The following is a 17,606-nucleotide window of genomic DNA, read 5'->3' as shown; positions in this document are numbered from 1 at the left end:
ACTGCAGAAAGTTCTACTGCATGGTGCAGATCCAAGTGTTGGAATTCTGCTCTCTGGCTACAACTGCCTCTTCTCTTAACCTATGACTCATCAATGGGACCTAGCCTCAATTCGTTAGTTCCTTCCCTCTCATCAAGGTCCAGTGGACACCTCTGATTGCCCTTCTTGCAAGCCTGGACTTTCCAACCCAATTACCTTGGCATCCTTGATTCCCTTGGTCATTGACTTTCTGTGTAGACCCCTCCCCCATGCCTAACCTTTGGCAGGTCACATCCTTTTCACTTCCCTGCTGCTGTTTCTGGGATGTAGTATGGCTGGAAACAGAGATAAAATAATAAAATGGGGAGAACGTGTGCTGTTCAGCCTTAACTGGGTCTTCTCTGCTTCTTACTCCTTCTTCTCTAAAACCTCAGCTCTCTCATGACACCCACCCTCTGCAGGTGACCCACGTCATAGGTTGGGAAAATCACCCAAAAACCATGGCCATTAGCTTCCTCAACATGTCCTCTAGCTTTCTTCTGTTTCCTTTAGCCAAGGTGACCCACCAGCTGCTTTCCACCTGGGAGAACTAAATTCCTGCTCCCAGACCTTTGCTCATGATGCTTCTCCATTCAGAAGGCCTCTTCCCAATCTCACCTCTGCCACAGAATGGTTTTTGAGTCATCCCACCTGAAAGCAACCCCTTCCTGCTCCAAATGTCCCTAATGTTTTATCTGTATCTGTTCCTCTCACAGATGTCACCTGGCACTGTACCTACTAAAGTACATACAGGTGACTGCACATCTTCCCCCACTAAACAAAACCACTGTGAGAAGGGGGTGCTTGCTGGATTCAGCCTGGCTCCCCAGCAGCCACCAGCACAGTTCCCTGTGTAGAGAGCAGTTGGTGTATATTGATGGAATGGCTATAGCTATATATCTACTTTGGCAAATGTCCGACTTACTCCTAAGGTGGACAGATTGAATTCAATACACAATTGATGGACACATTTCTCCTAATGATCTCCACATGAAGTTCTAACTACACGATTTACATGACCAGAATGTCTGATGGGAAGACAAGAGTGTACCTGTTGATGGCTAGAACTGCAATAAATGTGCAATATCTTCCTGAAGGAGGGTGAAGTGGGTACAAAATGATAGGAGGTAGGCAAAAGAAACAAAGAAAGACAAAGTAGAAACAAACTTACCTTGGGTAGCAATGTAATGATTGGGTCGATGATAACCCTAAAAATAAATAAAAGAGAATATTTGATGAATATGAAATCGATAAACAGCAGAGAAGTCACATGCTAACTTTGCTGAAACGAATGTGCACACAAACGCCAATAGCTGCATCACCTGAAAGTTAAATGGCCAACCCAGCACCTTTGAGTTTCTCTGAATTAGTGGAGGTGCATCAAATACAACAGTTCTGATGCTTGCACCAAAGGTGTGGGTAACTTAATCATAACTGGCTATGAGATGATGGATAAGCAAGAAACACTAACAACTTCTGGATTCGCTGAAATACCCTGACCATTACTCTTACAAAGTGCAAACAGGCTGAGAATGTGCAACAGAATTTCATTTGTGTTTGGGATGTTAGTGGCAATATGCCAGGGGTTTAATATATATTCTGTTGTATTGGTATAGACAGTTATATCAATAGTGATCCTCAAAACCATTCTTAAACACTGATAATACCATGACATGCTACTATAGCAAGGGCCAGGAATTTAAAGAGGCAGAAATTCTGAAAGATTCCTTCCTTTTATCATGACCCTGCAAGAAACAAGACAGATAAAAATTGAGGCCAAAGAAAAAGGGCTGGGTGTGGTGGTTCATGCCTGTAATTCCAGCACTTTGGGGAGGCCGAGGCAGGCAGACTGCTTGAGGTTAGGAGTTTGAGACCAGCCTGCACAACATGGCCAAAACCCATCTCTACAAAAAATACATAAATGAGCCAGGTGTGGTGGCATGCACCTGTAGTCCCACCTACTTGGGGGACTGAGGCAGGAGGATTTGCATGAGCCCAGGGGTTCGAGGCTGCAGTGAGCCAAGATTGCACCATTGTATACGTCAGCCTGGGTGGCAAAGTGGGACCCTGCCTGAAAAAAAAAAAAAAGGAAACAAAAAATTGTAGGATGGCCTTCAAGCTCATCTGTACACTGATGAATCCTATATTCTTGTTTCCAGCCCAGACCTTTTCCTGGAAATCTTGATGCATACCCACTGCCTGTTCAACACCTCCACTGGGAGGTCTAATATATATTGAAAGCTTCACACACCTAAGACTGAACTCCTCATTTCCCCCCAACCGCTACCTGAATCTGTTCTACCCACCATCTTCTCCTCAGCATCCTTGACCCCTCTCTCCCTCCTGCACCCCGTAGCCAATCTGCCAGCAAACCCTACTGGCTCTACCTTCAGTGTAGCTCAAGGGTCTTGCCATTTCTCCCCTCCACTGCCACGTCTCTACTGATTCCCACAGCCACACAACAGGCTTCTCTGCGTCCTCTCCTGGCCACGTGTAGTTCACTCCCCTCCCAGCAGCCAGATCATGTCATGCCTTTGCTCAGATCCCTCTAACAACTGCCCATCTCACTCACAGTAAAAGCCAAAGTCCTTACAACTGTGTACCTGACCTGGCCCATGAAGTCCCCCATATCATGGAACTCCCCAGGCCCCTATACGCCATGCCAATGATTGCCTGCTTGCGCTTTTCTTCACATTTGCCAGGCACAAGTTCCACCACAAGGCCTTTGCTTGGGCCATTTCTCGGCCCAGAATGCTCTTCTTCCAGGTATCTATGTAGCTCAACCCCTTGTCTTCCTTGCTCACTTGCTACCTTCTCAGTGGGACTGACTACAGCCACTCGATTCAAAATTGCCATCAGGACCTTCAGGTCTGACACTCCGAGCACCCCTTCACGGCTTTAGTTTTCTCTGCAGTACATACAACTTTCTAATTGACCACACAGAATTAACTTTTCAATTTATTGCCCATTTCTCCTAATTAGAACAGCAGCTCCACTGGGTCAGAGGTTTTTTGGTTTTGGTTTGAACTGTTCACAGTTTTCCTGCTAGCACCTAGAAAGGTAAATAATGCATAAGTACTCAATAAGATCTAATGACTAAGAGAATAAAGGGGCCTTCAGAATTGGCTCTTCTCTCTTAAAATAAAATTCAAACTCATTAATCCAGTCTTTTCATTACTTTATAGCCTTGTTCATGTATGTGACTTCCTTGAGCTGGAATGTCTTCTCTCCTGCACTTCCACTTCCTCACTTTAAAGCTTTACATTCAAATTACATCCTCTATGATGCCTCATCTGATCACAATGACTCCTTCAGTTGGTATTTCATGAAACACTTACTAAGGGTTCTCTCTATATTCAGGCATGTGCCAGGTGCAGCGGATGTAAGATGCCTGGGACACTGTCCCTGTACTCAAGCACCCATTAGGGGCTGCAGGAGCTGGGACCGGAGTGTGAGCGGTGTTCCGGAGCCTCTCAAGGCAAGGTGTGCTACAGCTGGCCTGCAGGTAAGTGGACTGGATAAGACACTCATATTTCAGCTTCTTAGCTTCTGAGTTGGGAGACTGAGGAGGAGATAACCCGTCTGGGACATGTGAGTACTCCCAGGAGGTACTCACTAAACATCTACTGAATAAAGGAGTAAGTGCAATGCACCTTATGAAGAAAACTTGTTTTAATAAAAAATAAATGGAACCTGGAGTGGGTATGGTTTTGGTTGTTATCAAAATAGTGCAGGGGTCTTCGTTTGATGAATGAGATATGAACTATTCTTGAAATAATCATACCCCAGTCCCCACCCACAAATCTATAACTGCAAATGTCAAATTTGTCTAATTAGCACTAAACATAGCATTCTCATAGTTATTTTTAGATAAGTTTCTTAGAGATTGTGACGCTATTTACTTTTAGTAGCATCTCAGTAATATTCAATCAAGAAAGCAAAACAATCCATATATATAGATCAATCCTGTCTATGGAAGTATTGATAGACTAAGCAATGGCGTGATGGTCAAGCACAGAGTATGCCTTCGGAACCACAAAGGAGCAGAAATCTGTTTAATGTAAACTTGGGCCTTGGAGGTAACAGCAACTTTCCCTTGATTTTTCAGTCTACTTTTGATTTCATTCATTCTTTCAACTGAGAACATGCTGCCTCCTAAAGAATTTATTCTAATGTAAAACATTAAGTTAACATGATGCAGAATGAACAAAGAGGCAGTCTTCAATAATTAAACACCCTACATATTTAATGACATGTCTTGCTTGCATTAGAAGTCCTGGTGAACAGCTGCAGACTACTTTGAAGACAACTTAAAAGTGCAGTGATGACAAGGGATTGCAAATCACCGTATTAGCAATTAGAGAGTTTTGTCCCATTAATATGCAAACAGATTTTTTTAAGTGTCGAATAATACAAGTTGTTGACAAAAAAATGGAAGTAACATTTTCTTAGTCCACATTAGCATGAGATGGCAAAGAAGGCATAGAATGTTACAGAGAAATTCACCAACAAATGGGCTGCCTTGAGAAAAGGAGTGGCTGTATCTTCACTGTTAACTTCTGTGGTGTGTAGGGTAATATTCACGTGTTTGCTTTTAGATTGAGCCCAATGTACGTCCAACAATTGTACAGCAGACACACAAGCTGGTACATGTCAGAATGGTTGGGTTTACTGAGTTTTATACTCTGATTTAATCATTATGCATTGTATACACCTATCAAAATATCATACATAGCCCCCAAATATGTACAACTATTACATATCAATTTAAAAAATAATAAAATACATACATCGATATAATTGCCATTGATATAGTCTGAGTTTGTGTCTCCTTCTATTGTCTGCAGCCTCACTCGGGAATGATCGTCTGCAAAGGAAAAGGGACAGAAAATAACAATTAACAAAAGCAATCTGGTAGGTGGCTCTGAGCCCCAGAACGTAAGCATGTTACATAGAGATCACCCACATACACTCTGCTTTAAAGATAAAGAACTGCATACTATACACCTTCTACTTCCTATTTTGCTATTAAAATTGGGAAGGATTTATAATTTTTTTACATTTTACAGTAAATCTCATTAACTTATTCTTTCATCATTGATGGGCCTAAAGCATTGACAAAGGTTTGACACTTTCACAAACAGTCCTGTGAACCACAAACATAAGCAGTTCTTGGATTGGAAGTTTGAACGACTTCACTAAATCACATACAAACCCTGAGATGTTGAAGGCTGTGACACCCAGCTTGACAAATGATGATTACAAACTCAGGGTGCAGTCTTCTGGGATGTGTAGATGTGATCCTAGCCGTAGTCACTGGTGAATTCCCTGAGTACTATCTCTGTATCTGCGGGCATCAGCCAGCAAGAGCAAAGCTGTCACCATCCATCATGTGACCACAGGCCAGGCAATAAGGGCACCAAGCCTCAGCCTCCTCATCTGGAGAAGGGGATGACACTATCTGCCTCAAAGTGGGCTGTGTCCAGGATTCAATGAAAATACAAATTGAGACGCAAGTACTATAGAGGGTTCATATTTATGGTATTAATTAGCTATATTTAAATATTTCCTGAGTAAAAAAATTTATCTGCAAATACTATTGATATATCTCAATTATTTCCTTGAAAATGTATATTGTATTTTATTTGTTACCTTAATTTTTTTGCACAAATGGGGTCCAGCTATGTTGCCCAGGCTGGTTTCAAACTCCTGGCTTCAAGCAGTTCTCCTGCCTCAACCTCCCAAATGCTAGGATTACAGGTGTCAGCCATAGCACCTGGCCCCAAATCTGTATTTTAAAAAGGAATGTGCTTCGTATGTTTTCTTTCACAAATTGGACCTAAGCTAAGAGGGTGCAAAGGCATAAGAATGATACAATGGACTTTGGGGACTCAGGGGAAAGGGTGAGAAGGGGGTTAGGGATGAAAGACTACACATTGGGTACGGTGTACACTGCCTGGGTGATGGGTGCATCAAAATCTCAGAAATCACCACTAAAGAACTCATTCATGTAGCCAAACACCACCACCTGTTCCCCCAAAACCTATTGAAATAAAAATTAAAAAATTAAAAAAAAAGAAAGGATGCTAATAGCACCCTAAGGGCAGAATTTTCCTGCACTGATCACTGCTCTGTCCCTGGCCCTTAGATTAGAGCCTGGAATATACCAGGTTTACCCCTAAAATAACTTTGAAGAAACAAAAAGTGCATTGTTGTTTTTTGAAAATATACATCCTTTAAAAAGTATCTACCTAAATTACTGTTCCTTTTAGCAGAGGGACCCTTCCTTCCAATTAAAGTGTATGCTAAAACTCAGTAGTCAGAACAGATAAAAGCCAGCTGCCCTGAAAGGAAAGCACAGGGCGGCCTGATAAGAACATTCTGGAAAACTTCACTTCCAGTGTTGCTGGAGCAGTGGGAAACCCTGCTTCTAAACCGCGACTGCCTTTGTCTAATGCTAACTTTACTCAACATTTCATTTGAGAAACGAAGCCCACAGCTTTTGAGATAAAAGCCAGGAGAGCTGCAGATGACAGACCCTGTTATCCCCAGTCACTGGAGCAAGTATTGACCTGGACCCATTCCTTGAAATGCTAATGGGTGAAAGGCAAAGTTTCATATTGGTTTCTGGAGTTTAACCTCCTGTTGAGTAAATGTTTTGTTTGTTGTCAATAGCACAGGCAGAAGGAAATCGGTGTCAATTTTCTAACCTTCCTTCCTTGACGGGGCTTTCCACTTCATGACAGGTAGTCACATATTTCATGTCAGTGCCTCACTTGGGCAATAAGTTGGGGTGCAATAAGTTTATCTGGAATGTGATGACAAGTTGGGCTAGAGAAGGAGAAAAGCTGAGAGGAGGTCATGTCTTCCTGCTCTGCTCAAAGGAGACTATGGGATGAGCAAGTTCTGGGGTCGAGTGTGCGGGTGAGAATTGCTGTTGGTGGGTTAGAATCCTTCATGTGTGGTTTTCGGCCAGTTACTTAATCTTTCTGTGCTTCCTTCACTGTAAAATGGAGATGAAGAGTGCCTACCTTGTGGGATTACTGTGAGCATCAAAATAATACACATAAAGAGATCAGAAAAAAAGCTACACAAAGGGATGGATAGACGTCAGTTATTATCATCATGTGCTACGTAACTGACACCCACATTTTTCTTCTTGCTGTTTTTATAGATGATGTCCAAGCAGATAACAGCAATCCCAGGAACAGACTCACTGGCAGTCAGAATGTTTCCTCATGGCAATCTGCTTTAAGAACCAATTTCCTAGGACACATTTTGCTGCTTAAAACCATGGGCTCCCTATATATGTTTTGCCACTACTGGGGGCTGGGGGGAGGTGAGCAGGTGCACTAGGCACGTGTAGATTATTATGGCTTTTGTGTATCTTAGGAGAGCCAGTGCCTACATGCAACTGCTGCACAGAAGGGTGCCACAAGCACTGGCAATGCCATTTGAGCTTCAAGAATGAAAGAGGCACTCCAGAACTGAATCACGGCTACTCCACACACACCGGGCTTTGGTCAGCTCCTCCGAGGGGAGGTCAAGTTCACCTTCCTGGATACTTGGGCTTTCCCTGCGCAGGTTTTTTTTTTTTTTTGAGACGGAGTCTCGCTCCCTCACCCAGGCTGGAGTGCGGTGGCGGGATCTCCACTCACTGCAAGCTCCGCCTCCCGGGTTCACGCCATTCTCCTGCCTCAGCCTCCTGTGTAGCTGGGACTACAGGCACCCGCCACCGCACCCGGCTAATTTTTGTATTTTTAGTAGAGACAGGGTTTCACTGTGTTAGTCAGGATGGTCTCGATCTCCTCACCTCGTGATCCGCCCGTCTCGGCCTCCCAAAGTGCTGGGATTACAGGCTTGAGCCACCGCGCCCGGCCTCCCTGCGCAGGTTTTCAAAAGGCAGGCAACTGACTGCATTAGAATCGCGCAATCTAAGCAGGCCTGTCTCGAAGATCTGTTGCACCCTCTCGTCAGAATCCCCTCTATTTTGTGCTTTATTTCTCTGAGCGCCTCAGGATGGGTGCTGCTCGTTCCCTGTGATTTACCACCCGTGTGGCTGCTCAGACTATTCTGGAAGGTTCTCTTTAGGGACGCCAGTCTCCAGCAAGACTGAATTCCTATTTCGTATCAACAAAACCTTTGAGGTAGAGTTTTACCATCATCTCTTATAGTTCCGTCGGTTTACCCACACCCCAACATTTAACTTGGCTGCTACTTCTCCAGATTCAACTGCCCTTACTCCCCTCAGGATGGAGAAACCTGTAAGACACAGGTACAGCTGACTTCCTAACAGAATGAGATGGTTTTTGCCTTTATATACATGGTAGTATCTTTTTTTCTTTTATTGATTCTACTAGATTATAATGTCTTGTGGTCAAAGACAGTGTCACATACAATCTGAATATCCCTAAGAGTACCTTTCCCCAAGGCCACATACCCAGCTCCAAGAGACTCCATTCACAGCACAGAGGCACAGGCTGCAGTCCCACGTGTGGGGCCCTTCCTAATACACAGCAAGTGAGCAACAAGGATTGAACTCTTCCCCGTGCTAGTGAATGGGTGGTGGTCCAGGATCATCCAAGATACCCCAAATGGGTCCACAGTGCCTTTTCAAATTTCAGTTTATTTTTTAATTTTTTTAATTTTTTTTTTGAGACGGAGTTTTGTTCTTCTTGCTCAGGCTAAAGTGCAATGGCGCAATCTCGGCTCACTGCAACTTCTGCCTCCCAGATTCAAGTGATTCTCCTGCCTCAGCTTCCTGGGTAGCTGGGATTACAGGCACATACCTCCACACCTGACTAATTTTTATATTTTAAGTAGAGATGGGGTTTCACCATGTTGACCAGGCTGGTCTCGAACCACTGACCTCAAGTGATCCACCTGCTTCAGCTTCCCAAAGTGCTGGGACTACAGGTGTGAGCCAACATGCCCAGCCAAAATTTCAGTTTTAATACAGGCTTGTCTAATATTGTCAGAATACTGAGCTGCTTCATCTTCTAGAAATCTCTTACCTAATCATTCCTATCCATCTCTAACTGTCCAAATTCTGCCAATTTTTCAGTATTTAACTCACATGTCCCCGCCTCAGTAAGGTCTTCTCATTTATTCAGTGATTTTTTGAGTATCTGCTATATGCCAAACATCATGCTAAGTGTTGGGGATATGTAGTAGTACACAAGTTAGATCCATGGTCCTTGAGTTCATGGGACTTAAGGCAATGGAAAGCACATTAAAGAGTCATTGCTTAAATAATGACTTCAATACAATTTTGATAAGCGCTAAGTTGGAAAGGACAGAGAACTATGAGAGTGAATGGCATGGGTCCTGAGCTACTCTGAAGAGCTAGCAAACAATTCCCTAATAAAAGGACATTGAAGCTGAAACCATGAAGATAGAAAGTGGAGAGGGCAGAGCTCCTAAATTCCAAGTCCAGGAGATAGTGTGTGTTCAGGCCAGGAGGTAGCAAGGATCTAGTATGTTCAGGAAACCAAAGAAGGCCGGTGTGAGGAATGTGCTGTCAGAAGCCAGGGAGGAGAGTGGTGGGAAATGAGAACAGAGAGGAGGGAAGACCAGGTCATTAGGACCTTCATCCTGAGCACCAGGGAAGCCACAGGGAGGGGCGTGCCTCGTTTCATCAGCTGCCTGCTATTGTTGACGACGAACTGGAAGGCTCCAGTTGGGTCAGTGGGTGTGGGGAGACAATGGGGAGGCTACTGCAACAGTCCTGGGAAATCAATGGCAGCTTAGCATACAGAGGGCTAGTGGACAGGGCCGAATCTGAGGGGTATTTAGCGGGTAGGAATGACCACAATAATCAGTTCACTTATTGTGGATGAGAAGAGGTATCATACTGACTTCTAGGATTCTGACCTGAGAAACAGGGCAGAAGATGGTGCCATTGACTAAGATGTGAACCATGGAGAAAAGCCAGCTTGGGGTGGGTGATGGAAATGAGGAGCACAGTGTTGGATATATTTAATTTGAGGTGTTTACCATCTGAATAGAGATACAGAGTAGGTGGTTGGGTATAAATTCTCCTTCCTTAAATGTCAATAGTTGTTTGATTTCCCTTTTTGGTGCTCTTATATATGGTTATCTATAGACATGACTTATTTCTCCTACACATCAAAAATACTTTAGCTGGATGTGATGACATATGCCTGTAGACCAAGCTACTTGGGAGGCCGAGGCAGGAGGACAGCTTGAGCTCAGGAATTCAAGACCAGCCTGGGCAACATGGCATTTTTATTATTATTTTTAGAGACCTTGTCTCTATAAAAAACAAAAATTAAAAAAAGAATTAGCCTAGCATGGTGGTGCACACCTGTAGTCCTAGGGAAGCTGAGGCAGGAGTATCCCTTGAGCATAGCGGTTTGGGGTTGCAGTGAACTATGATTACGCCACTGCACTCGCCTGGGTAACAGAGCAAGACCCTGTCTATAAAAACAAAAACTATTTAAGAGGAGCTTAGTCTTATATTCATCTTCACCTTCTGTGTGCATGCTTCTATGAAAATAACAGTATAATAAATATATATTGATAAATATATAATTAATAAACATTTATTTTTATAAGTAAGTGAAAAAAAGCCCAGCTTACAATGAGATACCATCACATACCCACTAGAAAGGCAAAACATTTAAGTCTGAACACCAAGTTCAGGTGAGGATGTGGAATAATATAAACTCACAGATGCTGCTGGTGGAAATGAAATTAGTAAAATCACTTTGGGAAATAATTTGCCATTTAGTAAAACTGAACACATCCACACCCTATGACCCAGCCATGAGGAAATGGATGCTGTGTGCATCTTGAAACATACTGAAGCAATATTGTTTACAACTGACAAAAGTAAACAATCCAAATGTCCATCAACAGAAGGGAGACATAAATTGTATTATATTAATAAAGTGGAATGCTATTTAGTAATGAAAATGAAGAAGCTACAGTTACATACAACTTGAACAAATCATACACACACAGTTGAACAAAAAAAAAAGCAATACATAGAAGAGTATATACCAATGCTGTCCAGTAGAACTTCCTGTGCTGATGGAAACATTCTATATTTGTGCTCACCAGTACAAAGGCCACACTAGTTACTGAGCACAGGAAATGTGGCTGGAGTAACAAAGGAAGTGAAATTTAATTTTAATTTTAATGAATGTAAACAATTACATGTAGTTAGTAGCTACAATACTGGATAACACAGATATATGTGACAAACTTTCACTTATGTAAAGTTAAACACCAGGCAAAATATTATTCTATTGTCTAGATCTGTACTATCTAATAGGGTATCTGTTAGCCACGTGAGGCTAATCCTAACTGTGCTGTAAGTGTAAAATACGCATCAAATTTGGAAGACTTAGTATGATAAAAAGAATGTAAAATATCTCCTTTATATGTTTTATACTGACTGCAGGTTGAAAAGCTGACATTTAGGACATATTAGATTTAATAAAATATATTACTAAACTTAAGTAATTTATTTCTTTTTGTGTTACTTAGTGTGGCTATTAGATTTAAGGACAATTTAATATTATACATGTGGCTTACATTTATATTTCATAGTTTATTTCTATTGGACCAAGTGCTCGGGGATACATAAAACAGGAAGGGTTTCAACCAATCAGGCAGCCAACTCCCAACTCACCGCACCATGCTCAAATAAGCAGATGCCTAGCTGCAGCCAATTGGGTGATTTCTCTGTTTCTCTGTCTGGCCTATAAAAGCCTGCCACTCACACTTCCAGGTGTAGCTCTCTGAACCTCTTCTGTTTCTGAGGGCTGCCTGATTCATGAATTGGTCTTTGCACAAATAAACCTGGCTAAATTTAATTTGTCTAAAGTTTTTCTTTTAACAGTACTTAATGGCACTGAACTTAAAAATGGTTAAGGTGGTAAATTTTATGCTATGTGTATTTTTCCAAAAATAAAAAAGTACATGTTTTCCATCCCTCCCTTGTATAACAGCTCCTCATGTTCCACTCTAGTCCCTAAATCCTAGGAAAGGGCATTCGTGGACTTGCAGCCTAGAGCCCTGTGAATTCTTTTGCTAGGCAGATTTTCCTGAGGTGGTGAGTTCCCTTTCCCTGATGAAATCAACACAGGGTTGACAGTGACTCTATAGCTTTATTTCTTTTCTTTTTTTTTCTGAGATAGAGTTTCACTCTTGTTGCCCAGGCTGGAGTGTAATGATGCGATCTTTGCTCCCTGAAAGCTCCGCCTCCTGGGTTCAAGCAATTCTCCTATCTCAGCCTTTCGAGAAGCTGCAATTATAGGCACCTGCCACCATGCTTGGCTAATTTTTCGTATTTTTAGTAGAGACGGGGTTTCACCATGTTGACTAGGATGGTCTCAAACTCCTTTCCTCAGTGATCTGCCTGCCATGGCCTCCCAAAGTACTGGGATTACAGGTGTGAGCCACCACGCCTGGCCTCTATAGCTTTCTAATAGAGGATAACAGTCAAACATCATGTAGTTTATGAAGTATTCTTGTTTCAGTGATAAAATAAGGTGAACACTGATAAGTGAATCCACCTCCAGCCCAGGAGATACCTGTGTTAGCAGTGAGAGCGGGGTAAATCTCTAGAAGGGATTCAGTTGGGGTGGAGAATGCAGGACATGTGTTCTGCCATGGAGAGCAACAGGCTAGTCATCACAGGACTGCATTTCCTGGCTGAAACAGGTCAGCACTTCCCAAGTTAATCCCTCTGTCTTCCAGAATACAAGAAATAGGAAAGTATCACCATCACTCACATTATGTCAGTGAATGTAAAAGCTAACGAAGTGAAATGATTGGGTCTTACAGCCACAGAACCCCCGCTATACTCTGCTGCTTGGATGTCTAAGAATGACCTGGCACAGAAACTGCAGATTCTTACGTGTCCTCTTTCAAACAAAGTTCTCAGATGACTATGAAAACAACAGACATAGACTGTCGGGGCAAATAAATCAGTATACGGATGCCCCTCACCATATGTTCTTGAAATATCATTCACCTTGAATCAGATGCCAATTACAAAGACAAATACGTATCAACCATTCTTTTAGGAAAACTCAGTTATTCCTTGGGGTACTCTTGAGGCTAAATCATATCAAATTTTTATGAGGAAATGCCTCACAGACATTTCTGCCATCTGGCAAATGTGGGAGTCACTCAGACAAAGAATCCCAAAGAAACGCCAATTGTCCACTGACCAGCCCTGCACCGCAGGTTTGCTTTGAAGGCTTAACAGCTGGGAGGGGCCCTCTCTCCGGGCCAGGGTCTAGCCATTGGGGTTGAAGGGGAGGAAAAAGTTTGGAAAACTCAACTGCCTAGGCATAAGATTTGTAAAATTCAATCCGTTTTGTGGTTAACAACAGGTCAATTACTAACCATGAAAGCCACGGGCTCAAGACTATGACGACTTGGTATTTCCGGGGGACAGAGTCTGGTAAGTTTGAGAAGACCTGAACTGTAGTTTTTAATTACCATCTGTATTTCTCTGCCAGCATGGGTGTTTTTCCTTGATTATTCCAAAGCCATTTCGCAGGAAACGAAACTAACGGGCTTTGGTGTCCGAGACCATGATTTGATGCTGGCTCTACAACTCACAAGCGTCTGCACAAATTTGGAGTCCTGCTGAGCTTCATCTGTAAAAAGGGGTGACGAGGGGCTACTTTCCTAGGTGTTTTGGGAAGTCCAAGTAAGATAATGCATAGTATTATCAGGTGCCTGGAACACAGTACAGTTAGTTCCCCTTAAAAAAATTACCCCGCCGGGCGCAGTGGCTCTTGCCTGTAATCCCAGCACTTTGGGAGGCTGAGCGGGGTGGATCACCTCAGGTCGGGAGTTCGAGACAAACCTGACCAACACGGAGAAACCCTGTCTCTACCAAAAATACAAAATTAGCTGGGTGTGGTGGCATGCCCCTGTAATCCCAGCTACTCAGGAGGCTGAGGCAGGAGAATCGCTTGAACCCAGGAGGTGGAGGTTGCGGTGAGCCAAGATCATGCCACTGCACTCTACCCTGGGCAACAAGAGTGAAACTCTATCTTAAAACAAAAACAAAAACAAAAACAAACAACAACAACAAAAAAAACAACTCTTTTCTGTGAATGAAAGCAACATCCCTGTTGAAGTTTACCAATAAAATTTTCAAAGCACAAAGAGCCAGTATGCTTGTTGGGGAACAGGAGAATAGGGCAGAACTGAAAACTTGAAGCAGCCAATCTTTCAGGGAAGAGGAGCTGGAGATACTTTTAAAAAGGAAACAGAAGAATGGTTTGAAGACATGCTGAATGCTCTTCAATAACTCCTACATGTTAATATCCTGGTATCTGCTCAACAACCTATCCCTAGCTCTGTGTAGTGGAGCACAGAGTTAGGATCCCGGGCTCCTGAGCCAGAATCCCTGCATGAATCTCAGTTCTGCTGCTTTCTAGTTGTGTAGCCTTGGACAAGTTATTTGACCGCTCCGTGCCTCAGTTTCCCCAACTGTAAAACTGGAATAACAATACTGCCTATATTATAGAGTTTTGTGAGGATTGAGTGAGCTAATATAAATAATCATTAGTAAGTGGCTGGTATATAATAAGAAGTAAACGAAAGTTAGCTATCACTTGTCTTATTAGTGCCAATGACTTAATGACTTAATTTAAGACCTGATCATTTTCATCTGCACTATTTCATCTTTGCCTCTAGTTGCTTCCCTCACTAGTGAATCCATGCCAAGGGCTGCTTTTCTAAAACAGACTTTTTTTCCTAACACCACCTGGGTAACCATTCAATGATATAAACAGGAAACTGAAGAATGGTGGGCAAACAAGCAAAAAATCTGATAAAATCATTCAAGCGGATTACTAAGTCTTTTTATTTACTTGGAAAGATCTCTGGGACATATTACCGAGTGAAGAAGAAAAGAGCAGGCTACAAGGCAGCATGTCTAATAAGAGTCTATTTACATGAAATAATCAAATGCATTGGTGTACGTGTAGGTACGCATAGTGGGATAACTGGAAGAATGAGGTTTCTGCAGGGGATCAAATCTGGAGTGATTTTTATTAGCATCTTTATGATTTTATGTACTGCTTTAATGGTCTATAAGGTTTATATTATCTTTGTAATCAGAAAGAGAATAACACATCTATTCTCATTGAAAAACAAAGAGCAAAAAAAAAAAAAAAATAAAGTCAAGAGCTTCAAGAGATAGAAAAATAAGAAGACTGAAATGAAACAGAAAAAAAATGTTAGCAAGGTTTGAATCTGGATGGTGAGATTCTGGGCTATGTTCCCCAAGTTTTCCACAGTGTACAAAGTTTCTTTAATGTGTATGAATTGGAGAAAAAGAAATCTATTTGCCATGTATGACTTGAATATGATCAAAATTAAACTTATGTTTATATCATAATCACAACTCAATGTTACCCCATCAAGAAATGTAACAAACTTTGCCACTTTGAGAAACTCCATCTGCATAAAAACTACTTGCTATTCCTCTCGTATCTCTCAATAAAAGCCTTTACTAGATGAAACAGAGAAAAGCAGATATTTTTGGGTAAGAAACAGGCACATAAAGACCTTGTCACAACAAACCACTGCTTAGTGTGGGAGAATGATAATCCGCTGAGGTTTTCCCCCCGTGTACATAGGCATGCATTGGACTGGGGTGATGTGAGATTTAGGGCAGGTCTATGCTCCAACCCTAAAACGTGGCATTTCCGCCTTTTCCATCAGGTAACACTACATTTAAAAATATCTCTAAGTAGCTTCAAATATTTTAACTCTTTCATATTAAACATGATGGGTATTGGCAATAGCCATGCAATTTTAACTTGTGTGTGATTAGATAGTCCCACAGTGGCAGAAATGGAGTATGTCACTGATAATCTTTCACCTCTAACCAATTCTTTCTCTCTGCTACATACTGGTGACATATATAAGGTAAATTGGAATCACAATGATCTAAGTAACATTTGGCCTCTGAGAGAAGGCTGGAAATTAATTTTAATTACAATTGATTTCTGCAGATAATGGATCTGCTCCTCCTGCGGCTGCATTTGGGCCAAGGACTGCTGCTGCGCCTGTTTCAAGGAGGATCTGCAGGAGGGCCGGTGTGCCTGCAACTCAGGAAGTGCTTGGCGCCTTACCCAGTGGAGATGCCACCTCCACTGCAGTCTCCCTGCTTGCTGCCCCCTGGGTTCCCAGCTCTGCCATGCAGGTTCTGAGCAGGAAGTTTGAGTTGGATGACAGTGGCTCCGTAGGAACTCTCCTCTTCCTGTTGGTTTCATGTGGGTCTTGCCTTGTTTTCTGACTCTTTTTCTGACTCTGACTAATCCCTGTGTCAGAGCTCTTACTTTATTCTTCAGAATCCTGGCAGGGATTTATTTATTTTACCCTATGCCTTCCTAAACATATTGTGTCCATCTGCTTCTCTCTTGCTCATGCCCACCTGAAGTTAACGCCAAAAGCTCGCCTGCCAGTCCATTCTTAACTAACCAAACTCTGGTTCCCTCCCTTCAAACACACTGTTGGAGTCACTCAATTAGCAGAGAGAAGCACACTGCTATGAAACAAAATGTTCGAAAAGTGAAGCCTCCAGTGTGAGCAGCCAAGATTGGCTGACTGGTTAGAAGAATCGGGGGTAGGTCCGAAGTTCCAGTCGCTGACTAGTCACACCTCGCTGTTAGGAAATGGAGTAGGAGGGCGTGGTCCCCCTCAGAAGGGACCTCGTGTCCTCAGCCCTACATCAGAGTCTCTGCTGTACTAGATCTACTAGATCTACCAGTGGGACCCAGCAGCACCCCTTCTCTCCAGGAGACAGTGCTCCCTGCGCCAGCTGAGCAGTTCTGTCTCAGGACGGCCGTTATTAAAGCTCCTTTAGCTGGGTCCTGGGCTCTCTACACCCTCTGTGCTCCCTCCACAGATCACCTCCTCCTGCTAATGGCTTCTACCACCACCCATATGACCCATGAAATGGATCAATGATTTATAATCCAGCCCAGACCCCTCTCTTTCAAATTTTACAGCAGTCTACAAAACTGTCTGCTTGGCATCTCATTTGCATGTTTCAAAAGCATCTTAATATGTCCCCAAATCAAACTCATAAGCTGCTGTTGATCTCAAGCCAACCTGAGCTCCTCTCCACAGCTGGTTCCTTTCCAGTATTATCCATCCTAGATAACACTGGAAGGGAATGGCCCATCCATCCTTCCATGTGTCTACCTGTTCAACCGCCCATCATCCATCTAACCATTCATCCTCCGGCAAGTCGGAAATGCAGAAGTCACCTCGGGCTCTTTGGTCTTCCTCACCCTGTGTCCCATCCATCTTTCGGTTGGGTCCATTACTTCTTTTGAATTCATCTACTTCTTTTCTTTCTAGCCAACATCATCATCGTGTCACACTCGGGCTACTGGAAATTCTTAACAGCTGTCCCTTTCAAACCTATTTTCTCTGCAATCAGATCTAAATTTTCCAATGAAATTTTATTAACACCTTCCCAACCCCTTTAATGAAGTTTCCCTTGTTCTTATAATAAAGACAGAAGTCCTCAACCTGCCCCAGAAGGCTCTGTAGGTCTGGCTTCCACCTCCTTCCTT

General features: G+C 42.7%; 1 protein-coding gene across 2 annotated transcripts in view; it reads right to left on the bottom strand.

Annotated features, from left to right (window-relative positions):
• The window catches only part of PTPRM (protein tyrosine phosphatase receptor type M), an 846,383-nt gene that overhangs the window by 88,893 nt on the left and 739,884 nt on the right, over positions 1 to 17,606 (bottom strand). For both annotated transcript variants that reach the window (XM_023228490.2, XM_023228491.2), the window contains 2 exons: positions 4,809 to 4,885; positions 1,190 to 1,226 (listed from right to left, as the gene is read on the bottom strand). In XM_023228490.2, the coding sequence (XP_023084258.1) occupies positions 1,190 to 1,226; positions 4,809 to 4,885 (114 nt within the window). The remainder of the gene's footprint in view (positions 1 to 1,189; positions 1,227 to 4,808; positions 4,886 to 17,606) is intronic.

This window comes from Piliocolobus tephrosceles, chromosome 18, assembly GCF_002776525.5.
Source record: "Piliocolobus tephrosceles isolate RC106 chromosome 18, ASM277652v3, whole genome shotgun sequence".
Taxonomy (NCBI): domain Eukaryota; kingdom Metazoa; phylum Chordata; class Mammalia; order Primates; family Cercopithecidae; genus Piliocolobus; species Piliocolobus tephrosceles.
Note: the sequence above shows the minus strand (reverse complement) of the source record. Positions and strands in the feature narration are given on the sequence as shown.